This window comes from Acipenser ruthenus, chromosome 8 (assembly GCF_902713425.1).
Source record: "Acipenser ruthenus chromosome 8, fAciRut3.2 maternal haplotype, whole genome shotgun sequence".
Taxonomy (NCBI): domain Eukaryota; kingdom Metazoa; phylum Chordata; class Actinopteri; order Acipenseriformes; family Acipenseridae; genus Acipenser; species Acipenser ruthenus.
Window position 1 is genome coordinate 2043154 of NC_081196.1, and position 27788 is coordinate 2070941.

The 27788-nt window shown below is 43.1% G+C and overlaps 1 protein-coding gene across 3 annotated transcripts; it reads left to right on the forward strand.

Moving 5' to 3' along the window:
- LOC117406101 (actin-binding protein WASF3-like) lies at positions 1-27533 on the forward strand. Of its 3 annotated transcripts, none has more exons than XM_034922977.2 (9): positions 1-146; positions 9215-9373; positions 14716-14850; positions 17012-17165; positions 17343-17460; positions 18517-18710; positions 22221-22523; positions 24125-24447; positions 25367-27533. In XM_034922977.2, exons 2-9 carry the CDS (start codon positions 9241-9243, stop codon positions 25522-25524), a joined length of 1518 nt encoding a protein of 505 aa, XP_034778868.2. In that variant the 5' UTR covers positions 1-146; positions 9215-9240; the 3' UTR covers positions 25525-27533. The 3 variants fall into 3 exon arrangements, with proteins under 3 accessions (XP_034778868.2, XP_034778869.2, XP_034778870.2); XM_034922978.2 differs by having other exon boundaries at positions 18523-18710; XM_034922979.2 differs by lacking the exon at positions 18517-18710 and adding an exon at positions 20972-21123.
- The last annotated feature ends 255 nt before the right edge of the window (positions 27534-27788 follow it).

A 27788-nucleotide genomic window follows, 5' to 3' on the forward strand; every position in this document is an offset into this window, starting at 1 on the left:
GCTCCCGGCTTTCGATTGGCCGGTGTTGGTGTCCATCAGCGAGCGCGCCACGCCCGCACGTCGGATTGTTTCGTGTTGGCGATGGAGACCGTGGGATAATGCAAAGCGGCGAGCGCAGGAGGATTATCTCGAAACATTCATTGACGGTAAGGTTATTTCACATGTTTTTGCAGTCTACAAATACTTTGTATGTATATTTGTATATCTTTCTCCACCAGACTGTGTACGTGTTGGCTTACAGCGAGTCACGTGGTTCCTACTAGGCTTCAATACATTCCCTATATAAATTAACTTCAGTCCGATCCGCTATTTATTTAGCACGTCAGTAGGGTTTGTTTTTCTTTTTTTTTTTTTTTTAAACGAGGTCCCACAAACGCACGCACATACTGTTTTTGATTTTGCTTTGTTTTTTAGCATTATTGATAACAACGTTTTGTGTCTTAATCATTAATGTTTTATTCCGTGCAGCGCCAGTCAGTGTTATTGACTGCATCCCATGCGCTCGCTGCATTGTCTCGTACAGAATTCATCAAGGAAACAAAGTTGAGTAGGCGACTACATGTTTTACTGTGTGGAAAGCGACAAAACACTTCACTCCGATATATGTATAAATTACTACCTGTTTAATTTAAGATTGGTTGCTACAGAGCTCCTGTCTTTGGTTTGCGTATTAATAATTAATAGCCTGATACATTATATATATATATATATATATATATATATATATATATATATATATATATATATATATATATATATATATATATATATTGTAATGCACATACAGTATAAACTCGTGCTAGCTACTACGACTTGTGCAGCCAATATGGTCTCCAGTCAATTTTCAATTCGACACATTGAACAACTCCGCAGCAACAGCCGCTGGTGCTGGACAGCGTGAATTTGGGAGACGATACAGTAACTCGGGGTGCGTTTAATGTTTGTTTCGGACCGAAACGCATTTAAATTCTGAAGTACCAAGGACCCCCTCCCCGAGCCCCCCGATATTGCGAGCACTGTCCTGGAGTTAAAAAGTAACACAAGTAAATAACCTGTTCATTTATACAGGACATGTGGTCATGGCTATTCAAATGTTTGTCTTAGGTTTGTTTTGTGTCAATCTTTCTGCACAACATTGCGTCTGTATTGCCGGTAAATTGTTGCGTATGCAGTGAGTTCACTGCGGTAAACTCTAACGGAGTGACTGGAACCGATAGAATTTATTGGGGGGAATTTTATTTCTGCTAGTAGAAAACTCGTAAAAGACTCCAGCCAGCCATTTAATACCAGATAGATATGTATATTCTGTTGGCCTTTAGAGAAAGGGGAATGAGTAGTTTTATATTAAGAATGTGTTTTTATAAGTTATTGTTATAAAGAAAGCGGATTTCAAAAAGGGTTTTTGACGCTTGAACCGTGATGGTCTTTCAGAAAAAAAACTGAAGTCTAAATTATGACAAGTAGGATTTTTGTGCCTATGGGCTGGTTAATCGCTAGATCCCATCATATCAGTACATGTCCAATGTGTTTAATGGCCTGTTGTTCTACCATATATGATTATATTGTGTAGCTGCTTATAATAGCTTTTCCCAGGCTTACTAACTGCTCCAGAAAAAATTGCTGATCGTGGAGAGGGGAAGCATATCGTTGCGCTGTGCACAGAAGCCCGTAGTTGAAGCATTGCGTCTGTCCTTACAAAGGTAACACGAAATTCTCCTGTCAGGACACTGCACTCTGATTGGCTAGCATACTCCTGAATAATCCTCTCCCTACACCGAAACCCTAACCTTAAGGTCAGTATCCTATACTGCAGTCATTGCACATCTAAAGTAGTTCATGTTTTGTAGTGAATAGCGTTTTTTTTACTTCGTCAGTTGTCCTGACAGGAACATTTCCTGGTACCTTTGTAAGCGCTGAAGCCTGTGCAACACTGACATGCTTCCCCACCACTATCCCTACAGGCAGCCCAGAGAAGTCTTTTCTGAAGCTGTTCTCTCGGAAATAGATGGTACTGTATGATGTACCCATTCAGGTCATGGACTGCTGAATGAGTGTGTTATTGTACTCCAGAATCTCCATGGAGATTGAATTCTAGTGATGTTTAGAATTCCCTTTGAATTCTGAAAGGCTTTCTTCACATACAGACTGAGGTTGCTTTTCCTCTCCTCCTGATTCTCTGGATATGTATTGCGGTCCTTCACTGGCTCCCTGGTCTCACTAATTGTCTTTACTTTGGAACCTTTTGAGATTGTTTTTAATTTTTTTTATCTTTAGCCCTTCTTTGTTCTTCATTGTTTTATTTATTTATTTTTTCAAATCTCGGAGACAATCCGATTGAAAGACTCCCTTGTAACTCAAACTGAGGGAAACTGGCCACAAATTTGATAAGGCCGTGGAGAGACAATTTGTGTTTTTCCAACCGCTAATCAAACCAGAGTTTCCTGTATTCGACTTCTTTGCTACACTTGGCACAATGAACAAGGTCAACACCCTGAGACCTCTAGTCAGACTTTCCAAAAATGTCTCAAACACAGTCTTTTTTATCGTTTGAGTGCCCATCCCTACTACCCTCAAGGTCATGGCTGTAATCTTTAAAAAGTCTAACCCACCTAAACTCAGCAAAATCTAATGTAACGTTCTATTCTGACATATTCATGACATCATCCACAGAATTCTTGAACAATAACAAGTTGACTGCACTGAGTTTACTTACTTTCCACAGATGCAGACGGGCTTTTGTCTGAAACCTCATGAAATAAATTATTTTTAATCCTTTAAACCTTATGTGTACGTAAAAACAAAAAACCTTTTTCAATACAAACCTGTGGTGCACCTAGGCGATATATGGGAAGGACATCTTTTCAGAGTTTTATGTTTGAAGTCTTTTTGTTTTGTTTTTTAAGACAGCATTCCACGTTAATGGTTTAGAAGTGAAGGCTTGTTTAACTGTGATGATCAGCCTCATGAATCTTGCATTGAGTTACTGCAGCTTCTTTCAATGCAGGGAATGCTGTCATTTGTATTGTGACTCAACACTGTACTTTTAATTGCATTTGTAAAAGGAAAATGCCATTTGAAATAAATACAAAAGTAAAATTGTAATTAAACGATGGTTTAAATGATCAACTGTTCGCACAAATGGCATAAAAATAGCTCTGTAGCCTGCTTCCTAACATTATTGTAACTTCCTAACATAGGGAAACCGGTCTGTCAGCTGGTTTGTTTGCATGTGTTTTACATAAATACAGGGTTGTACATCTTAACCCATTACAATGTCTGCTCTAGTGCACTAGGGTTTGAGATGTGTGCTCTAAATCACTGCAGGAAGAGCAGTAAAATAAATAAAAAATAACAAAAACTCTGGCTTTTCTGTTCCGTACCACATCATGGATCGGTATTGCGGATTGGTATAGGAGGCTTTGTGGTCCAGTGGTTAAAGAGAACGGCTTGTAACCAGGAGGTCCCCGGTTCAAATCCCACCTCAGCCACTGACTCATTGTGTGACCCTGAGCAAGTCAATTAACCTCCTTGTACTCCGTATTTCGGGTGAGACGTAATTGTAAGTGACTCTGCAGCTGATGCATAGTTCACACACCCTAGTCACCCTAAAGGCGCCTGCTAAATAAACAAATAATAATAATAATAATATTGCTGTGTTACCTGTTTGACAATGTGGGCAATAATCCCGACACTATCAGTGCACTACAGCAGACATTTTGAAAAGAGCTTTGAAACAGACTTTAAAGTTATATATGTAAAAAGTTGTCAGGATGTTAACAATGAAAAGAAAAATGACAGGTACGTTATTTAAACAGTTGTAGCAAACGCTATATTTTTCGGAATCCTGTTACTTTGTAGTTTTTTGGAATAGTTTTAACTGGCCTCTGCCTTTTATTTAAAATGTCTCTAACTATTGTAATGATAACTTACTCTAAGTAAAGGCTAAATGTAACTGTTAATTCTGTAAATATAGCCCTTCAGTGATCATAAAGCTCCATTTTCTGTGTGTTGAGCTTCATAGACGGAGTGAGATTTCACTAAATTGATTACGGGCTCGTCTAACTTGACTGTGCTCAGAATAGGATGCAGCAGTTTGTAGCCAAAACTAAGGATTTATATTTTTTTCTGAGATGCAATATTGATTTAGACTGTATCACAATACATAAATACAGCTTGTGTTCTGATTTTTTTCAAAGACAAAATAATTTGGTACTTAATGGGTTAATGATCAGCTTCCTCGTTGTGAGTAGCTCACATTAGTATTTGCAGAGGTGCACCGTATGTTGTTACAGTAACATGTAACCAATGGCATTTGGTGCTGGAGGAAGGGGTGTGTGGGAGCTGTGACGAGAATGGATCCTTTGAGAATCCTGGCTCCTGTCCACCTCATCCTGACTAAGGCGCACATCGAACTCTACACTGTGCGATTCTGCTGAGCATAACAAAAAAAACAAAACCAAAGAGCTGATCTGTCCCCTAGAGCTGGCCAGAGCCGTGGGTTGCCACGGGAATGCTGAAAGAATGCCAGGCTTTCCTGGTCCAGCAGCTGCTTGTTGATTGTGTGGCTCTGGTTTGCTGCAGTCCTGTGTGCCAGTGATTGTGCACTGCTCCTCTGGTGCTGACCAAGCAGAGCTGATTGACGTTCGCAGCTCCGCACCCTGCTCTCTGTGCTGGGGCTACAATAGCAGCTGTCCGTCACTGGTACTGTGCAGCTATCTGAAGTTTGCATGGCAATCCTCCTGTGCTTTTACAGGGTTTACACACTTCTTCATTTTATTCTACAGGTGCAAAGCCTTTTTAGTTATCTGAAAGATTCCACGACCAACAAGGTAAAGCTAATCAAAACTAGATCATCTACTGCAGGCTGATCCCATTCAGCAGCAGGTGAGATTATAAAATAATCCTGGATCCAGATCAAAAGTGAGTTCAGTAAGTGATCTACAGTAGTCAAAGGAAGATGGGTCTCCCTCTCAATGTGATTGAGTCTTTGTGTCAGTACTATTGTGTATATATGAAGCTATGGACCTCGTTTGGGTCATAAACTCAAACAACGCGCTGGGAGCTACAGTATATGATGAGACGCTCCATTCTCTCAAACAGTCCTGCAGAGAGGTGTGCATTAGCGCACAGCACACACTTGTTTTTAACAGGGGAAGCTGTTCATTAATAAACAGAGCCAGTGGAAGGAGGCTCCTGGGTGCTTCATGGAATGGGTGTGAATGGGGCTCCATGCTGAGAAGACCCTTTGTAAACAGGAAGCAGGCAGACAGCAGCTTCCAGCTATCCAGAAAATAACCAGCAGGATTAGGCTCTGTCCCAGTCTCCTGTTTGGGGCGTGACCTCGCTATCTCTTTGAATTGCTGGGATGAGCATCTGGAAATGTTTCTCATGGCCTTGCTGTACAGACGGTAGAGCAGATAGAGAGTGGTGTGTCTGCAGAGCGCCCCCGTTCAGCACTGTGTTTATCCCACTGCCACAAGCCCCACCACACCCAGGCCAGGGTTTCACAGCTACCCACAATCCCCTGTGTTACAGAAGTGTCGTTCACACTGTTCCGATAGAGAATAAATACGCTCTTTGATGTTTCAAAAGAAGAAAGAAACGGCTTGTGTCCGAATGCATGAGACTTCTTCAGTACATATTTCAAGTTTTGTAACTTCAATGGGGATATTTCTCTTTTAAGAAAAAGAAATTAACAATGCTAATGACACTTTTGAGTTAGTGGCTGAGTGAATTTCACCCAGTGTTTTAACATCTGTGCATGCTTAGTGGGAAAGAACTATTAGTTTGATGCTTTCACCAAAGATGCAACATAAATCACAGTACCTTCTGTAATATGAAATGGAGCATCTCAGGCAACAGGGAATACTATATATTTTGAATCTGAAAAGGGAAAAAGAAAGCCAGAGCTATTGATTTTCCAAACAAAAAATGACAAAACCACTGATCTCCTTTTTATGTTGTGGATTGTGTGACAGCGCTGCGTTCAAGGCTTGTTCTTTATCAAACCAATTGGCTGAGCTGGACGAAAACCGAGCAACGAAGACGGCAGGTATTCCACTGCAAAGCTTGGCCGTGTATTTTTTCCCTGGCTTTAAATCTGTATTAATGTGGGTAGTTGAGTGAAATATCCCTCGATGTTCACCCAAAAAAGTCACATGACTCGCATCTCCCGCACACCTGTCTGATTCAGTCAGTAGTCCTCTTGATGGAATAAAAAGAGCATTAGCGACTTCTATTGCAAACTGCTTCTTTATGATGGATAAAAATGCTGACGAAGACGACAGCAACAGTGGAATCCTCTGGGCTTTGCCAAAACTTAAAGTAAAGCATTCTGCCAAGATGGAGAAGGACACTTTGTGGAAATACTCGTAGAAATGAGAGAAATGCATTGCTTATTATATGTGTTACTAGAAGTTATATATTTTATAAATAAAATGCAAATTCGTATAATTCTTGTTTAAGAAAATCAATATATTAGTGGCATTCTGGTCCCTTCAGATGAAGCACTACACCACTGCTTTCAACAGGGGTTTATTGACTGATACAGACACAGAGATTAAGTGGAAATTGAGTGAGATTCCACATTGCAGGACTGAGACTGGTTAGAAATGCATGAGTCGGCCTGGAGACCCTGCCCCCAGCGGTGCTGTGTCCCTCACTTATGCGCTTGTCTGCAGCAGCGTTGGATTGGAATTACAGGGATTTAAAGCAGGTTGTGAGAAAAGTATTAATGTGATTTAAACAGGGGCATTACAAGGCGGTCAGGGACCTGGTACTGTACCCAGTATTCCATCAGAGTCCTATCTTCCAGTCTGTAACCCAGTATTGCATGAGAGTCATATCTTCCACAGTCTGTAACCCAGTATTTGCACAACATAAATACGAGTGGGATAAAGCGTGTTATTGGTAATGAGATCTCATAAATCCATTTCCTAATGGCAGAAAGGAGAGATTGTATCCCATCCTGTTAGCAGTGGGGTCCTGTAACCTGAAACCACAGACTCTACAGTAAAACAATATTGCTGTACTTGAAAGCTTCGGGGAAAAACAGCCTTGATTTTAGAGATGCTTGTCATTCCTCCTCCTCCTCCTCCTCCTCCTCCTCCTCCTTTCTGTTTCTTCTGTTTCACAAGAACTTCTTTCACAAGGAGTACACATCAGTGAAGTGTTGCTTCTTCCCAGAGTTACAGTCTACAGTTGGACTTGCTAGCTTCTCATTTGTACCAATGCTTTATTATAAATAATTCTTTATACATAGCTAGGCTGATCCGGGCTTGCAGTGGGATAAGATACTGGGTTAGATTTGGGCATTGTTCACAATTGAGGATTTGGATTTTGGTGGCTTTAACTTAGCTTGCAAAATCAGAGGTACACTTGACACGGCCCCTTTCGTTACCAGGTTTCACAGAACGGACCCTGGCACACCTGCATTCTAGGAAGGAGCAGGACAATGAAATTGTAGGTCGAATGTTGCCTGTGACATTGTAATTCTACACGGTTCAAAATACCAAACTCTGAAGCATGACCATGACCATGACCCCAGTTCATGGTATTTTATGGGCTGACTCTGGTGGAGAACATTTCAAGTTGGCCTCCTGAGCAGGAAGGCGCCCCCTCTCCTCCTCCTCTTCCTCCTCCTCCTCCTCCTCCTCATGTGCTGTGTGTGTGTGTGTTTGTCTATCTCTGGAAGGGAGGACTGTTGCAGTGCGGTCATGCCCCCTGTTTACAGCACTGCCACCCAGTGCAATAAGGACGGGATTAGCAGGTCAGCATCTTCTTTTGTTAATACCATAATCTATTGGCTGTGGGGTTTGGAAAGACTGCCCTACCCCCCCCCCCCCACACACTCACCTGCACGCACACACACACATGCACTGACATGCACATGCACACACACTGACTGACACACACACCCGCGCACGCAGACACACACATGCATGCGCACGCACACACACTTGCACGCACACTGACACACGCACGCACGCACACACACACATCAGGTAAAGCAAGCCTGTGTCGGTGTGGTGTGAAGATAAATCAACAAGCTAGTGCTTGTGAACAGGGCTAGAGGTCCTGCACCCAGTCCTGTACCTTGTCTCCATGGGCACAGATTGACCGCCAGTCCGAGCTGATCCGGGTTCTCCCACATTCCTCCTGAACCCACATTGATAAGTCTACCCGAGTTCAGTGAAAAGACACAATGCATTCTGGTACATTTTAACTGTTTTAACTTGCTGGGTTAGAAGAGAACTAGTCCAGTGGTGCACTACTGGGGTCCTCAAGATGCACTCCAGTCAAGTCCAGCCCAAGTCTTTATTCCATGTGTAACCCTAACCCTAACCCTAAAGGCTCTATGCAGTGTAACCCTAAAACAAGATGCATGTAAATCAATAGAAAGAACCCTGGTGCAAACACCTGCAATTCATTCAATGCAATCTCGGATATCAAAAAATGGAACGTCACGTCTTGCAAAGAATTCTGTGTTGTGAAGATTGCTGATGAAACAGAGTATCTTAGTTCCAGCGCGTGGGCATACAGTGCTGTTCATGATACGCGACTGTCATTAAGGGGAATTCATCTCTGCAGTACTCCAGAGGTTACCAGTAATTGTTGAGGTTTAAACCACCATGCATGAGAATTTGAAAATAAGTGAAACATTATTTGCATTTTAATGATAATCTTAACAATCAAAACATTTAAAACAAATATGGAGTACTGTTTAGAAGTACTCGGTCACTAGGATTCTGCAGGCAGAAATAATGCCAGGTGTATTCTGATACAAAGAAAAGGGATTCAAACTCAGTATGGGAGCAGCACAACTCAGAACCACTGACTTCAAACATTATAAACCAATTAAAGGAAGGATGAATGCAGAAATAAATAAATGTTCTTGTGCATTAATGTAAAATGATGCATATTCAAAAATACAGATAAATTAAAAGGTAAGGAATAGGTAAAAGATAACTGTTTGTAGCTGTGTGCATTTTAAAAGGGTATGTGTATATAATGTGATAAGTCAATGCTGTATTAGAGTGAGAGCATCCACTGCCTTCACTTCACAAACCCAAGATAAAAAATAAAGGCTGGTCCTACAGTTCAGTGTGAGTGAACGCATCCTTCAGAACTCCCCTTGAGTTCTGGAATCTGAAGTCATGCAGTCTGAATGAGGGTTTACCTGTCCATTAACCCATCTGCTTTTCTGTGCCTGCAGGAGGTGTGATGCTTTAAGAAGAAATCATGCCACTTGTTAAGAGGAACATCGAACCCAGGCACCTGTGCCGCGGCGCTCTGCCGGAGGGCATCACCAGCGAGCTGGAGTGCGTTACCAACAACACGCTGTCTGCCATCATCCGGCAGCTCAGCATCCTGAGTAAGTGAGCTTGCTCTTCACAGATTACACACCATCTTATTCTTATTGGACTCCCCCCCCGGGAATGTCCATCTGTACGTCACAGGAATTGCTGGTCCAGTTGCAGTGTGCTAAGGACATAACTTGTGTCTTTAACCCCGTACGGTACACAGGGAATCGAGCACTTGCTGTTCAGACGATGTCTTGTCTTCTTAAAATACATTTGAGAGTATCAAGAGGAGGAAACTGACCATTTGGATGACCAGATCCAACCTGTTAGTACATTTTCAACCCTGTTTCGTGCACCTCATTGCAACATAAGAAAGTTAGCATCCATTTTTTGTTTTGTTGTGTCTGACACATATGTCCCTTGTACCCTAAAGGGTTAAACTCGTGATTTGAGGGTGTTGGAATATGAGGGGTTAATGGATTTTGTCTGTCTGTCACACTGTACAGATTTTTTTGTCGTATTTTTATATGTCTAGAGAACCACATATTTAGTTAATTATTAATGTATTATTAATAATAACATATCTAGTTGTGGTGAAACTTGCTAGGGATATTATTTAGCTCAAGTTATGGAGTGTATCACAATCTGGGGTATATGGAGTCTGTCTGTCTTTGTCTCGCTCTCCAGTTTTACTCACATCTAGAGAATCTTGTATTCAAGTGTGATGAAACACTCATTAGCACAAGTACTTCAGTGTCTCACTCGGAGGATATACAGAGCTATCTATCCATTACATACGCACACATGCACACTCGCACACATCCATACGCTCGTACATATGTAGTACGTACACGTACACACACACACACACACACACACACTCACACACATACTGCAGCAATGTTGAGTTCAGGAAGCCAGAGATCTGTGTTGAAATGTGAGATTGAAATATCTAGCTTTGTGATGGAAATTCTGTCCCGAGGGATAAAAACAGGAGTCTGCATTTCCCTTCCTGGCTGCTTTTCACAAGATTAGTGTTCAGTGTAAACAGGAGCAGACAGGCGGTTCAAGGACAGCTTTCCCTGCCTGCTGCTGGTGGGCCATGCCATGCACAGTCCAACAAGCTGTGCCTCATCTCTCCGATCCGCTGCAGTTGTGCACTCGTGTTTGCTTCCTGGGGTCATTTGTGAATCCAGTACGGGTCGATAACCGGGTCATAGCAGATGAAGGGCAGTAGGGTCGCACGCGCTCAGTGGACATGCATTCTCTGTTTTAATTCAGAAAGGTTTCAGGAACTATATTAATTCAATCTGCAGAAACGCGTTCTCCTTATTTAGGGCTTCGGTACTGTAGTACAACACTGGGAGAATATATTCTGTTAATCACAAATGGAAACAAGTGTTCTTAACAATCCTTTTCACAAACTTAAAAGATTATCATTTTAATGCCTAACTGGATATAGTGTTTAACACTATACATAAAAAAGAATCATCCTGCATCTTAAGCTATATCGAAGAAAGCTTTAAAGAAAAGATTTTGCAGTATATTACACCATCTCAAAAGCAATTACTAATACTGGAAAAACAGTAAAGGTCTGTAGCAACTTCCTTTTATGGATGTCCCACTGCAGACAGACAGCAGTGTGCACATGTATTAGAACACCCCATTGCTTCTGTAGTGCAGATGAAATCAAACCACAGTAACAGAAAATGGAAACGTCAATAGGCAAATTAGTGATTGTCTGATTTAATTGATGACTTTAATAGACCACACATGCAATTTCAAATAGTAAGAGAAAATGAACACACAGCCACACATGGTAAAATGCATGAGACTTTTCAGAAGTTGTTTAAGATGCCTAATTAAAGCACAAAGTGGTCTAACATTTTCACACATGAGTGCCTATTGTTTCTATATCACTGATTACTGACAGGAGATTGAAATTCTCACACCCAGAGGTTTACATGCAGGTAGATATATAAAGGATATAAATGACAAATCTTGAGTTGTTTATTTATTTATTTTTTTTATAAATTTGTACACTACTGTATTTGCAGCAACAACAAAAAATGGCTACACTGTATATAAACAGTATAGTAATTAGATTTTATATTAAATCCAGATTGATGAAAATGTCTTGCTTGCAGTATTTCAAGTCTTACAGTGTTAGTAAATGCAGTAAGTGTACATTTCAGCAGCTTGAGCCTTCTATCCAAATACAAAAATGAATTCCGAGAGCCGAGTGTTGGCGGGGGGGGGGGGGGGGGGGGGGAGGAATGCTCAAGGCTCCAGTGACCTCAGAACCTTCATTCCATAGTATCCCAGGAGACCGGAACATCAGATTTACCATGACAACCAGACCCCAATCGTTAGGGCGGATTAGAATGCAAGAATCAGTGAACAAAATGAATTCCGGTCATTTCAGTCTAGTTAACCTATAAAATATAAACAGCTAGCATTGTGAATGTATTTTGTCTATGCTACACTGTAAGGTGTTTCTAGTCAACACCTAGTGTAAGATTGGCTGCCCTACAGGTGAAGACCATTGCGTTCCTAACCCTGTCGCTCCGCCCTGTTCTTTTAAAGCAGTCTGACAGGGACTGTGCTCCCTACAGCGGGGGGGGGGGCGGCGGGGGGGCGGGGGGGGGGCTGTGCCTTTCTGTGCTTGTCTGGAATATGCACGTGTCCTATTGATTTTGCATGTTTTGAAACTCAGACAGAACAAGAGCATTCAATAATTAGACAGTGCTGTGCGGCAAAATTTATCATTATACTGTATAATAAGAATTCTAAAGTGCTTTTATATATATATAATATATATGCATATATATAGTTGATCCTGATATTGATGTACCTTTTGTATCACCTAGAATTTTTGGATTGAAACATCATTTAAAAAAAGAAAACTATATGAACATAATTTAGATCTTTATTTAACATCATGTAATCATTTTCGTTAAGTATATGGGGAAAAATACAAAGCGGTATGTAATTCAATATTATGTACCAGATTAAGATTTACCGTTGTAATTATTCTTATTTTACTCTGCATAATATAGAAAACCTTGCATAGGATGCTGTATAAGATACAAGCAGATATCCATTCCAGTGGAGATGAGAGCTGTCAGTGAGGGAGCTCTGACATCTTGTGGAGCGGATATGAGCTTGTGTAGCACAGCACCCTTCACACGGATATTCGTGTGTGTGTGTGTGTCTATATATATATATATATATATATATATAGACAGAACTGAAAGCCTGCACTCCATTGATGAAGTGTCCAGGTGGCGCCTCTCTGCTGATTTCCCTGCTGGCCGGGGGGGATTCCAGCGTTGGATCAGTCATTATACCCAGGAGCAGGGAGCAGATGTCTGCGTGTTTAATTGCTCTTCCGATTCCCTGGTATACTGTAAAAACGACGTCTCCTGACCCCTCCCTACTCCCAGCTCGTTTCCCCTGGTGTGACTGACTGTGTGGTTTTGTACACTGCTCTCCCGTTTCGTTAGCAGTCTTAACACCTTCTCCCTAAGCCTAGGTAGATCATGCAGATTGAGTCAGGGTCACAGACCGGCGTGAGTGCTTACTCCGCGATCTCGCTGACAATCATGCAGCGTCTGGAAGGAAGGTGGAGCCACTGCAGCAGCAGCACCCCCAGCGAAATATTGTCACCACTGCCCCCCCCCCCCCCCGTCCCGTCCCGTCATGGGAGATTAGGAGCTATGGAAGATTAGATGAGGTAATGAAGTATTCCATGATGCACATGGTCTGTGCCAGCGGGGGCTTGACTGAAGTCTTTAAAATCTTAAAAGGAGTTAACCAATTCTTTAAGCGTAGCACAGAAACCAGGACCAGAGGACACTGTTGGAAATTAAAGAGAAAGAAACTTAGTTCAGTGGTGATCTTATATAACAGGTTACCTAGCCCTGTTGGTAATGATGAGTCACTGGATTAAGACCTGACTTGACAAAATGTTGGGATCAGTCAGCTACTCGGAGCTGCACGAGCACTGGTGTGCGGAACGGCCTCCTCTCGTTCGTCAATTGTCTTGCATTTCTCATGTCGATGAAATTGTGATAGTCATTTACATGGTGAGCTCTTTGACCTTTTCCTTTTTGGGGGGAGGTAGAGAGGAGAGGCTTATATAAACTAACATGACCCTGTGTAAGAGTATGCAGGTGTCTTCTTATTGTGAGGATGCTAATTCTGTTATCTGTGTCTTCATCAACCTTCAGCCTTCGCCATCAATACTGAGAACACCAAACCCAAACCAGCTGAGAGTTACCCATTGCAAGCACAGAGCTGCCTTATTAAGTAAAGATTCTATTGTGGTTGTCGAAGGGGAGGTCAGTCATATTGATTACCCTCAGTTGGGAAGTGGGGGGTGCACTGTGCATGATCTATTGCTTTAGAGGCAGCTGATTTGTGTAGATCTTTAATCAGTTCACTCTGCTGTTGCCTTGACGGTAAGAGGTCTGAGCACGTCTTTCACCCTTTCACTTAAAAGCCATGTGGAGTCTTTTTTTATTGTTTGTGGGATTGTAGCTCAGACCTTGTAGGCTAATACAGTGCAGACCTTATGTGGTAAGTCATTACAATCTGTGCTGCAGGCTGCTGTCTGCTACCAGAAAAGCCCCTGCTCTTTAACAGTGTGGATTAACACAGATCACAAAACAATAGGAAAGGAGCCACACAGGTGGAAATAAACCAAGCCCAGCCCTGACACAGGTACCAAGCCCAGCACTCTTGCATCTCGGACACTCTGCATGTGATTAAATCAAACAAACTTGAATTACAATATTAATGCTTGTGGCAGGGTACCCGTCTGGGTGTGTGTTTGCTGCTTGCTGACAGGCAAGAATTGATACGCCCCACAGGCGATCAGGTACTTCATTTAATTATTTACAATAATTAATTACAATAAATGTACACACCTTTTACACACAGAACCCACTCTTCATGTGCAGGGCAATGATATCATGAAAATGACCGAATACCAGGGGTGGTGGTACAGGGAGAAACTAAATACATGTAAAACCTGTGCTGTTTTGAGGTGCCAAGGGCTAGCAGGGAATGTGTATCCCTGGCAAGGGGGGTACAGTCTAGTAGGGATGTGCCGAATACTCGTTATTCATACTTGATGCTGTGTTTATCAGCAGGTATTCGATTAAATCCATTCATAACGTGTTGCTTTCAAAACAAAAAAGACCCCCCTCAGCTTTACAGTTGAGTGCCAATCAATGGACAACAGAATTGATTGGACCACAACATTACTTTCGTAAGGTATTAAAGATTGAGGTGGTAAAATATAAATACAAGGTGAAGCAGAATGAGCATTATACAACAAATTCTAAACCATTCTATCAGGAGTCCATAACTATCTTTAGCTGCAATATATCGATCTCTTTTCTCCCAGGCAAGCATGCCGAAGATATATTCGGGGAGCTGTTCAATGAGGCCAATACCTTCTACCTGCGAGCCAACTCTCTCCAGGACCGCGTGGACCGGCTGGCTGTGAAAGTGACCCAGCTGGACTCCACCGTGGAGGAAGGTGAGTCCCATTGGGGAGGCATCCATTCGTGCCCTGAGATTATCAGCTGCTGTGTGTTTCAGTCGTCTTTCCTGCGACGTGACTGCAGCGCACCGCTCAGCAAGTCATTACTGGCATACAGGCTTGACAGCGCAATGGGAGGGGGCCGGTCTGTACGCACCACCACATTCTGAATGGGCATCTCAGATTTGGATAGAACAAAAACGGGGTCGAATCCATTAAAGATTGATCTAAAATAAATTAAATGTTATTGTATGTATTGATGAAATCAGGAGCCATCGTATGTATCATCAAGCAGGGTCCAGATAACGGGTAATGCTGAGGAACAGACTGGCCTTTCATTTTCAATGGGCAGCAGTGTGGAGTAGTGGTTAGGGCTCTGGACTCTTGACCGGAGGGTTGTGGGTTCAATCCCCAGTGGGGGACACTGCTGTTGTACCCTTGAGCAAGGTACAATTGTAACAATTGTAAGTCGCCCTGGATAAGGGCGTCTGCTAAGAAATAAATAATAATAATAATAATAATGACCAATCAAGACAAGTGACCGCTTTGTTTAATAGCCCTGTATGAAATACATACACAAGCTTTCCATACGGGAAATTCCTCTTCACTCCTAGCATGAAGAAGAGACATTTGTTGTATCCAAAGCTAGTGCATATATTTAATACATATTCACACATCACAGAAGGAATATTAGGGTTCGGGAAGCGAGGGCTCCTTGAAGTTCAGTCAGGCCCTCTTGGGACCCCCTCTGCAGATGACACAGCTGGATGCACAATCGCATGATATTACACGCAGCTTAGTAAACATGCGAGCCACGCTGTGAGACTGTTTAAACAGGGAGGTCTGTAAGCATGCAGACATCGTTACTCGCAGGCAATGTTAGAACTGCACTGTAGTCGACTGGAGAGAGTAATTGAAGTGGAAGTTATGTTCACAGAAAAAAAACAAAAAAGGGGGACAAAAGTTAAATTTGTTTTTTTGTTTGCCCTTCGTTGTTGAGCACTTTCTAGGGAAGAATGAGGATCTAAGGTATGTTTAATAAATTATACTTTAATAGAAAAAAGGCAAGGAAAGTGTGCAAAAGTGATTTGGTGGCTGTCATCGCTGGCCATCAAGACAAGTGTAATGTGCATAATAACATCCACGCCTCTATAAAGCACTCATCAGGGGTAAGATGTGTAGAAATGCTACAAGAAGGCTTTATGAATACCATCAGAATGTGTCTGTTTCTTTTCAGTATTTACAAGCACCTGCTATAATGAAAGTAAGCAGTATTACTGCACAGCTGATGGCTTTATGAAACGATAAGTTCACTAACCCTTAATCGCGTTTCGCAAACAGAAAGCCACCAGACCTGGAAATGAATTTTTTTGGGTGCTGTTTAATGCTTGGTGCTGTTTTGCTTCTCTGGTCTGAGCCAGTCAAGCAGAAGATTGCTTTTCCATTTGACCTTTTAGAATAAAAAAAAAAAAAACAGCACCAATGCATTCAACAGGAGCCCCTCCTAGTTTATTTCATTCTTCAGCAAAATGCTTTCAGAAGGACAGCGCAGAGTCTGTGCTGCAATTCAAAAGGTAAAAAACAACCAGGAGGAGGTTTGACCCCTCTGTGGTGTATTGTGTGTTTAACCCTACATGGCAGACACTGTTATTTCAAGAGGCTTGCATTATTAGCGTACTGCTCCAGACAACTATTAACTACAGTGTATGAAACTCAAGATGTTCCCTGAAGCATGAGCTGGCCATGTGCGTCTTACTTTCTATCAAGCCCTTTGAAATAATAATAGTATCTGATACGTTCTATTTTAATGATCTAAACAGTGGAGGATCTTAATACCACCGTTCTTTAACTCCAGCAGGGTTTGTCCTCCTGGGGTGATTCATTGACCTCCTTTTGACAAACTACATGTAAAATACAGTACTCTTTATTTTATGACTTCTGCATTATTCCCTTTGTATGGTGCTTTTACAAAGAATGTTAAGTGAGGGAGATGTACATTTTGGTTATGATCAGGTTATTGTATTTATAAACTTCAGTTCCTGCCTGTGGACTATCAGCATGCTTTTTTAGTCCAAAGCTGTTGTATGATAGTTTGACTGCGCTGTGCTGACTTTATTGTCCAAAGTCAAATCTGTTTGTTTTGTCGTTTGTGTCTCAGTCTCCCTCCAGGACATCAACATGAGGAAAGCTTTCAAGAGCTCCAGGACCCAGGACCAGCAGGCTGTGTCAAAGAACAGCATTCCCAACCCTGTGGTGGAGATCTACAACCAGAGCGACAAGCCCCCGCCCCTCAACATCCTGTCTCCTTACAGGTGTGTGTGTGTGTGTGTGTGTGTGTGTGTGTGTGTGCGCTCCGTCAGCATGGCTCAGCACGAGCCCAGCAACAGCAGGGTGACGGAATCCGATGCTGGGACCCAAAGCATGGCACCGTCAACTTTCAACTTGTAGCATTTTGCACACTGCTGATAGCGTGCCCTTTTCTATTTCAGAGATGACAAGAAAGATGGGCTCAAGTTCTACACGGACCCGTCGTACTTCTTTGACCTCTGGAAGGAGAAGATGCTGCAAGACACTGAGGACAAGAGGAAGGAGAAGAGGAGGCAGAAGGTAAAGGAAAGAAACGAGCGCTCTGCTCCTCTTCAGCACTGCTCTGCCCCTGTGCTGCTCTGCCCCTGTGCTGCTCTGCCCCTGTGCTTCTCTGATCATCGCTTGGTCTTTAACTTCTCACAGTAAACTAATTCCATGAGCGCCTGCATGTGGCATGAGCAGAGTTTTTAATTAGCCGTTGCTGTTGTTATCAGAGACAGACCTGGGTGTGACAGCATGTAGCGTAGTATCACTAAGAGCCTTCTCATTGTCTTCGCTTGCATTCCTAGTAAAGAGTTCCCTGGAAATCGCATTGTTCGATTATATAAAGTTACTATGGTGGCCTCTTGAGAAAAGCTTTAAAATAAGCAAGCAGGTGGTTAACACTTTAGTCTAGGTATCTGTTATAAGTAGTAATATAGAATCCGCTAACATGTTACTAATTATGTTACAGGTTATAGATTATGATTAGCGATAATCACACTATTGCAATACACATTTGCCATACTTTGCTATAACATTTTCTAAGTGTTGTAATATATATTAAATGCAGGTAATATGATTGAACAGAGCCACAGAACAAGGAAACAGGGAGTCATAAAGCAGGGCAGGCATTTCTCATTAAATCTAACCCTTTGTATTAATACAAGCTTTCATAGATAGATAGAGAGATAGATTTATGTATAGATAGATAGACAGATATATGTCCCTCCCCAAAAAAAGAAACTGGTTATTTAAAATCAGATTTAAAACCAAAATTTGAGCCCCTTTTTGCATGTATTTCTTTACACTAACAGCAGTTTCGACCACTTGCTTTTTTTTTCATCTCGGCATGTTCCCTCTCTTTCTCTCTCCCTCTCTCTCTCTGTCTCTCTTTCTCTTTCTCTCTCTCTCTCTCTGTCTCTCTTTCTCTCTCTCTCTCTCTCTCTGTCTCTCTTTCTCTTTCTCTCTCCCTCTTTCTCTCTTTCTCTCTCTCTCTCTCTCTCTCTCTCTCTCTCTCTCTCTCTCTCTCTCTCTCTCCCTCTCTCTGTCTCCCCCGCCCTCTCCCTCTCCCTCTCCCTCTCCTCCTCCGCTCAGGAGCAGAAGCGCGTAGACGGCTCCAGCACTGGCACCGGCACCTCCCGGGAGGTGAAGAATGTTCGGAAAGCCCGGAACAGGCGGCAGGAGTGGAATATGATGGCGTACGACAAAGAGCTCAGACCTGACAACAGGCTGTCTCAAAACATCTACCAGGGCGCGTCTTCAGAGGGATCTCTTTCCCCAGATAATAGGTCTGTGTGTGTGTCTGCTTCGCCAGTCTGCACTGGGTCCCCTCCACACAGCCAGTCTCCACGGAGAGCTGGGACAAAGGCTGCTCCCTGGGCCTGGAGTTACAATTAACAGCACACTTGTGCACACACACACACACACTTACTCACACACTCACTGTCACTTACACACACTCACTCACACTGAGAGACACACACACACACACACACGTACTCACACTGAGAGACACACACACACTGAGAGACACACTCTCACTCACACACACACACACACACACACTCACTCACACTGAGAGACACACACTCACTCACTCACACTCACTCCCATTCACTCACACACACACACACACTCACTCACACTGAGACACACACAGCGCTTTTCTTAATACTGTAAAGCAGTGGTCTGTCACATATGTACACAATATAAAAAAAATAATTATGGCAGATACAATTGTGAAGGAAATCATGTTTAAATTATATACGGTATCTTATACTTTGGCTGCCCACTGTTGATTCTCACCATTTTTTTAACATTGCAATCCTTATTCTAGACACACATAAATACACAGTGTCTTTCAAATGGAGAGAAAATGCGACTTTTTAAAGAATGGGTAGCAATAGCGTGGACAGGTATGAACATGAAGGTTGTTTTTGCACTGCAGTATTTCAGTATGTCCCTGACCTTGATTGTGAATGTAAGGCAGGGCCAGGGAAAAGAATGGGAATCAAGGACAGCAAGACTGATACAATTAAAACACTCTGTCATGAGCTGTCCTGTGATACAGTTCATCCAAAACACCAGGCTGAGACTGAGACTGAAAACACGCAGTGCAGACCTGCAATACAAGCACAGTGATACCAGGCTGAGACTGAAAACACGCAGTGCAGACCTGCAATACAAGCACAGTGATACCAGGCTGAGACTAAAAACACCCAGTGCAGACCTGCAATACAAGCACAGTGATACCAGGCTGAGACTGAAAACACCCAGTGCAGACCTGCAATACAAGCACAGTGATACCAGGCTGAGACTGAAAACACCCAGTGCAGACCTGCAATACAAGCACAGTGATACCAGGCTGAGACTGAAAACACCCAGTGCAGACCTGCAATACAAGCACACTGATACCAGGTTCTGGTCACGTGTCTCAGCTGCAGCGTGTGCTGCAATGTTGTCAGGTTGGGGTTCGCAAAATCGTTACAACTTGAATGTTACAAAACTCACGTGTGCAAGCGTTGGGCGAAACTACTTTTATTATAAGTTTTGGAAGTTGTTCCAAAGGAACAATGCTCTTGAGAACAATCGAGAGTGCAGAGCTCAATGGGACAATGCAAAGTGTTATCCACTTTAAAAAAAAAAAAAAAAAACATGCACGACTGGGCAGAAGCCTTCTTAAAAACACCCAGAGCCATTTCTAACTAGTTCTGAAATCTCTACAGTTCATTTCCCCGTTCCAGGTCAGGAGAGATGAGGTGGCGTGTGTCTCGTTAGCAGCTTGAGTCTAGCTGGCAGCCAGACAGGCTGACTCGCACCGTGACTCCTTCCCTCGGGGTCACACATCATGAGTCTTGCCAAGTTTTTATATGGAAGCAGGATATTTTGGCTGCATGTCTTTAACCCTAACTGCAAACTTACCATAAGGGGAACCCTGTGTGGTGGCAGGAAATGAACACAAAATATGTACCTTGTAAGAGTCGTATGAAACCTTTCACCCACTTAGAAAAAGTTTAAGAATGCACTGGTAGAGGCTGCAGTGAATAAGAGTCTTCCGGGAGGACTCGACATCTTAAAACCTGGTAGCATTAAACTCTTTGACACTGAAGCCCTGTGTACAGGTCTGAGAAAGAGAACTCCACTCAACACTGCAGAGCACTGTAGTAGTATAGGAAAGAGAACTCCACTACAGACCAGTAAATTAATCTAATAGTCTGCTGTGAATATCCGATGCCCATTTGTATTTATTTTTCAGTATAATTCGTTGCCGTAGGTTAGTCTTTTCTGAATTTACTTGGAGCTGCAGGTGATAACAGTTAAGGAAACTTAACAATCGCAGGTCAATACTGAGTGAGACTAAAACCCTACACAGCAGATTGTAGGACACACGTGTGCTGAAACTCCTCGCGCTGGCTGTCGTTTTCACGCTCCGTGCTCTTTGAGCTCTGTTTCTTCCAGCCTGTCTGCCTGCTTGCTTTAAAGCGTTGCTGATATTCACACACATGCACATTCTTTTATTGTTTCAATAATGTCTGCCCTTGTACCCCAGAGAGAGAGGCACAAGTTGAACCTGACCCGGAATCTGCAAGTAAACGTGCGCAAAGTGCGCACCAGAAAGGACGAGTGGGAGCGAATGAAAATGGGCAGAGAGTTCATGAGTGAGGCCAAGAAACTGGAGCTCCAGGGGAGCGCCACAGACGGGTTTGCGTTCTGATTTATTCTTACTTCTCCTCCGTTCCTGGCCTCAGCCTTGCTTCTCTATCTCAACAATGATAACAGTAATAATAATAGAGTACTGATACGTGCGCTTCCACGCTCTCTGTCCGCACAGTGCTCTGTTTGTTTGTCTGGGCTGTTCTCCAGTTTCTCTGCATGTTGTGTTTGCATGTCACTACAACACACTCATAAACAAGCCTTTTTATTACAGCAGGGGCGTGCCATGGCGTCTCTGGCTCCCCCTGCTGTGCTTCGTTGGCATTGTAAGGGAGCTTGGCTTTTTCATGAACTCTCTGTTGGGCTGAATTCAAACAAGGAAACACCCTCCGTGTACTATGAGTTATCCTCCGCACTATGGGGCTTGGCTCATTAATCCATTCAATCTTACAGAAGGGCGCAGGGCTAACAAAACCGCTCCAGTTAGGTTAGTTTTCAACTCCCAGCGGGCTCAGCATAGCACACAAAAAACATCTAAAATCAGTTTGATTGGACAGCAACCCACTGGAGCTCCTTCTTAAGCCCCAGCCTCTATGAGACTGAACATAGAGATGCAGGCTTTACACACACCAGCATCAGTTAAACCACATTGAAGAATTGAAATGGCCACCAATCAAAGCCCTCGTTTTACTGCATTCCATCCACATTCTCACATGGAAATGTAAGCATTTTAAATCAAAGCCCCTTTGCTGGGTCCAGGTCATATCCAACAGCTAACACTATTGGACATTTATCAAATAAACACATTTAAATATGGAAATAAAGAGAATACTGTTGTTGATGGAATAGTTATGTGCATTTATACTGTAGAATATGGAAGTGAATGAAAACAAGTGCTGCTACAAAATAGGTTAACACGAAAGTTTGCACCCTGTCCCAGGGACTGCATGCTGAATGAGCTCCTGTCCACTTTGGCAGGAGCACCAATCACTCTGCTAAGCAAAGGCTATCATGATCTTGCCATTATGATTTTTCCAATGGTTTATAAATGGCCCTGTGTCTTTTCAGTCTCTGTTTACTGTGACTCAAGCCTGATCTGTACTGTTCTGTTTCTCCCTCTCTCTCCTGCCCCACTCCCCCCGCAGGTCTCATGGGTCGGATCTCACTGATTTCTCCTACCCTGCCACTCCGAGCCACTCTGCCCACCTTCACCACCTTCAGCAGCAGCAGCAGGCGGCTATGGCAGTCCTGGCAGCCTCCTACCTGACCGGGGAGAGCCAGCAGCACCTGATGAATGCCAACCAGGTCCTGGAGCACGACTACCGGCCCTCGGCTGCAGGGTACAGACAGGGGACCCTGAGCCGGCCCCAGCAACCCCCTCCTCCCCCCCCTCCCAACCCTGACGGGACCCTCCATGCAGCCCTGCCACCCCCGCCTGCTGACTACGGGTAGGTACTTAATTTAGAACGAAGAAGGGATAGGGAGGGCCTGGGGATTTAACATCTTAGAAGGAGTTGACAAGGTGCAGAAACCAGGGGGAAGGAGACATGTCTTCACACAGAGAGTGGTGAGGGGATGGAGTGGGTTACCAAGGGTTACCGAGCCATGTTGACAGGGTGCAGAAACCAGGGTAGAAATGAAGAGGAGGCTCAGGAGACAGAGGGAAGGAGACATGTCTTCACACAGAGAGTGGTGAGGGGATGGAGTGGGTTACCAAGGGTTACTGAGCCATATTGGTGATGCTGAATCACCTGATCCTTCAAGACCTGACTTGAAGTTTTCAATGAGCTTCTGGGAACTGGACGAGCAGCAATGGGTTGAATGGCCTCCTCTCGTTCGTGAATTCTATTATGTTCTAAAGTCTATTTATTTATTTATTTTTTTACTTCCACTGTTTTATATAATAATTAAACAAATTCTTAACGTACCCATTTATGTTATCCCTGCCGGACCCCTATCTCGCATACTTCATTCCGTTTCACTACATTAACACCTGAACATTATTTTGTTTTTGGCAGCGGCCCCTGTCTGTACATGGGAATCGAATAGAACCACCACAAGACATTTCAAGGAGCTCCACCAGTTTTGTCACTATTGATAATAAAATCCGTGGCTCAGAGATCACAGCACGGCCCCTCCGAGGAGCTCAATTGGATCTGGGTTATGTAACAACCAGGAGTCTAGCAGCGTGCCCAGAACAAAACTAAAATAGCTTGATTACACTGCATTTGAAGTCACGTAACACAGTTACACTGCATGAATAAATTGAGAGTGTTTATTGGGCTAAGGGTCGACTCATGTTTGATCTCGGTTTCAATGTGAACTGTGTTCTAATTAGCGCTCCTCGTTGAAGTTTGCAGCAGGTTCTCTGCTTATTTGATGGTTTCTCCAGTGAATTGGCGTATCCTCAGGTTATGGCTATTTTGCATTAATTATCATCAAAACAGAGAGATTAGCATCTTTCAGCGGATAATACCATTTTTTTTTTTTCATTTACATTTTCGGTCCTTTGAACAACTTCATGAAATAAATTTCATGCGAAAAAAGTACATTTCTAAGTCGAAACGAACATAAAGTTTAGCCCAGTTTTGTGTGAATGATCTTGTATTGCCAGCGTCCCTCTGAATTTAGACAGTAGACTGCTTGGTTTGTGCACTCTTATGCATATGAACTGGACCGTGCAACACGATCAACAGTGAAGTATTTAAGACCTTGAGAAGTTAGCTGGTAGAACCTCTGTGTCCCAGACTCCCACTTCTTTAGGGCAAGGCAGACACCCTACAAGATAAGTGATGGCTGTTTAGAAGAAGACCACTTCGATCATTACGCCACGCTTTAACCAGACCATTACCTTAAGATACGACTCAGTTGTTTGTCACATACAGGCTTGCATTGCTGCACATGGCAGCTGATTTGTCTCCTGTTGATACATGAATGCCGCTGCAGTAAAAGGCTATCGGAAGGCGTTTGCAGGAAGTTGTTTATTGCTGCGGTGTTCTGGGTATCGTTTAATGCAGCTCCTAACCCGTTGCTCTCCTGTGTCCTCCAGCATGTCAGCGGCTCAGATGATGGAATACTATGGCACCGCCGGGCCGCCCCCTCCCCCTCCCGCCCCCCTCATCCCGTCCGCACAGACCGCCTTCGTCAGCCCCATGCAAGTGCCGGCACCTCCCCCCAGCGGGTACGCCCCGCCTCCTCCCCCGCCTCCCGGACCCATGGTGGTGGCTCCACCCCCTCCAGGACCACCCCCTCTCCCCCCGCCCAGCTTTACCCAGACCTCCTCCCCCCTGCACGAGGGGAAGAGGCACGAAGCAAGCAGCCAGCAACCCGCCAGCGACGCGCGGAGCGACCTGCTCGCAGCCATCCGCATGGGTGAGTCAGCAACCAGGCAGTGTTCGGGTACATCGCTGAAAGTGTGTAGTACAAATCAAAGAGGTTATGATGAGGTTGTATAACACACTGGTGAGACCCAACGAAGAGCAAACAGACGCATTCCAGGGCTTCAAGGAATGAGCTACAAAGACAGGTTGAAGGTTCTGTATTTATTCAGCTTAGAACATAGAAGAATTAGGAGAGGTGCGGTGATGGGGGGCTTGATTTGAAGCACATCAGAAACCAGGCATGGTTGGTTTATCAGTTTGTTTATCTTTAACTAAGGTGGTTTTAGCTCCATCAAGACACTGTGTCTCTTTGAACTAAGCAGCCACCCACTGCCTGTGTCTGTGCAGCTGAAACTGATCTGCAGCATGCACAGTAACTAAAATATCTTTATTACACTGCATTTGAAGTCATGTAACACAGTTAAATTGCATGATAAGGACACCATAACAGCCTAACAGCCACCAGGGGGCAGTGCTGTTTCACAAATTAAATTGAGGCTGTGAAACAGGAAGATAGACAAAACTGAAAGAAAATCCTGCTTGTACGCATCATAAACAAGGATTCTAGTTACCATGCCCTCTTAAGGTTGTTCATGTTAAACCCCCTCTATTGCAAACACTATAGACTTCTGCAGTGAAATGCCCTGCTGGGTCTAAGTTGCATTTTTTATGTATATATATCTGAAAAAACACTTCTACAGTGATTGCAATAAGACTCCTATTACATAGCAATTTCACGCATTCCAGGTTTTACTATGAGCTTGATCAGTCACAGCTTATAGATAACAAGCTCAGATGTGTCTAATTAAACTCCTAGTGAAACCAGGAATGGACCAATCTGCTCTGCAATGGGAGTCGTGTTTCCGTCCCTGTAAGGCTAGGAGCTCCTCTGACCCGGTCTCTCCTCTCAGGAATCCAGCTGAAGAAGGGGCAGGAGCAGCGGGAGCAGGAGGCTAAGAGGGAGCCGGTGGGGAACGACGTGGCCACGATCCTGTCCAGACGAATCGCCGTGGAGTACAGCGACTCTGACGATGACTCCGAGTTCGAGGATAACGAGTGGTCAGACTGAGACCGGAGTAGGAAGGAGCCGCCTGGGAGACCTGCGCTCCCCACTCCTGACAGCCTCGGAGGCCCGGGCGGGATTACTGCTCTAAACCGCGGTCAAATCAATACAACTGAATAGTATGAAAATAGAAAACCCCATTTATTAACCAAGCACAAGATGAAAAAGATGATGGTGTTAAAGGATTATTCATTTAAGCAGGTCTCCCCACCCACACCCTCCCACACTAGCTCCATACATCTCAGATGGCAGGTCACCAAGAAAGTAGTTTTTTTTTTTTTTTTTACTAGTGCCAACACACACACCCAAGCCATCGCCAGCTAAGTATTGGGCAGTCGAGTGTAGTGGCAGACAGGTATTTGGATATCAGTATTTCTGCTTTCATTTATGATCTAAAAGTTTCCTCCCCAACCCAGCTACTGTAGATTGCATATGGTTCTTGAAAATACCCAGGCATGCATATATCTGTGTAAGGACGCCCTTCTGCAACAATTGAACAAAGCAGTTCAGTTGCTGTAGTTTCTCTGTACAACACAGATACACGATGAAACAGTGCTGAAGGCAAGGCTTCAGCTTTACAAGATTTCATTTCTGTTTGAGAAAAATGTGACAGTTTTCCTTCGCTTTTCTTACTGTAGTTTCACCATCCGCTTCTGTAAAAGCGGCTTGCCCTGACAATACAAAAACGTGCAAGAAATTAGTTCATTGAGTTAAATTTGATTATAATGGTGATTTATGATGTATTTAACACAGTAGAATTATAACTGATAAACAGAAAAATGCCATGTTAAAAAACACATTGAAACAACACCTGGCTTCTGCCAACATCAGGTAGCACCCCTCTATCAGTGCTGTAGTATTAATTCAATGTAATATTGTCAGGCTGGTCATGATTAATGACAGAGTGCCTGAAATATGAAAGAAAGCCAATACTCACCCTTTATAGTACAATCTCCTTCTGTTTTACGGCAAATCAAAATCAGTAGTGAAGTGGTACTTGTATAGCATTATATAGCCACAGATCAGTCTAAATCTTACAGGGGCATTTCAATATTTCAGACGTTGGCTGTCTGCAGGAAATAAACCTCTCCTAAAACTCGCTGAGGGAGAATATCCTTTTGGCAATTAAGTTTCTTTTCTGTTTTATTTTATTTGAGATCATGCTAGTAATAACCAGAAGTAAGGTTTGTATTCCCTTCATAGTATGTACAGCTGCAATTACTGCAGTTTGCATGGATTTGGTTTTACTAAATAATCACTAAAGTGCAGAAGGTAAACAGCTGTTGTAGTTTGACACAATGATACAGTGTTGGCTGAGTGGTGCTGCACCCTGTTCAGAGTATGTGCTGTAATGCCTCAGAGCTCTGCGAGAACGTCACCCTGCAGTGCTTGAACTATATGTGAAGCCCCAAAGGCAGTTTCAAATGTACAGCTTTGAGCCGCCTTACTGTAAAGATTGTACCAACGTAAATGCAAGTTTAGTCTCACAAACCTATTCTGTATTTAGTGTTTGTTTTTAAATCAATGTATCTTTAAAAAAAAAAAATCAGTTCTTAAAAGCTTTTAACAAAGTCCGATCAGCGGTTACATTTAAAATGGATTTTGTTTACTCTCGTTAGCTCAAACGGAAGACTTTACAGCTCCTTGCCTCGTCGTGCTGGCTGTTTTTATGTGATTATTTTTCTGACGTATGTATAGTTGATTATTGAAAATGTTATTGTAGAGTTAACGTTTGGGGAGTCTTGAAATAAAAACGTAAGAGTGGGCTGAAATGAAATGTTAGACCTTTGACTTCTGGTGATTTTTTTTTTTTTTTAATTTTTTTTTTTTTTTTTAGACACATTGCAGTCAGTTTCATTTTTACAGTCTGTTTATTTTTACACATTTGAAGCGGTCATTTATGTGCAGTATGAGCTATCGTCAACAGCGTTCTTGTCTTCAGGTCAATGTTTGATTGTAAAACTGGCTCTGAGTCTGTAGAGCTAACTAACATGAATAAATCCCAAAGTAACGTTTCACGTATTATGAGTTTTATTTCTCTTTGCCTGCCTGGCCTGTCAGGCCACATTCCCTGCACAGGTCAGCCTTATTGTATTGGGTGGTATTGAAGCCGAGCGAGTCTTGGGGTTGTAATAGAGACCCATTTGAATGACCCCTTAAGGTGCTTCTTAAAATACCTGTGAGTGACTCAAGTGGATGACCAGGTCCACCCTGGCAGTAAATGTTAAACACTGTTTCTTGCACCTCGTTTCAAAAATAAGAAAGTTAGC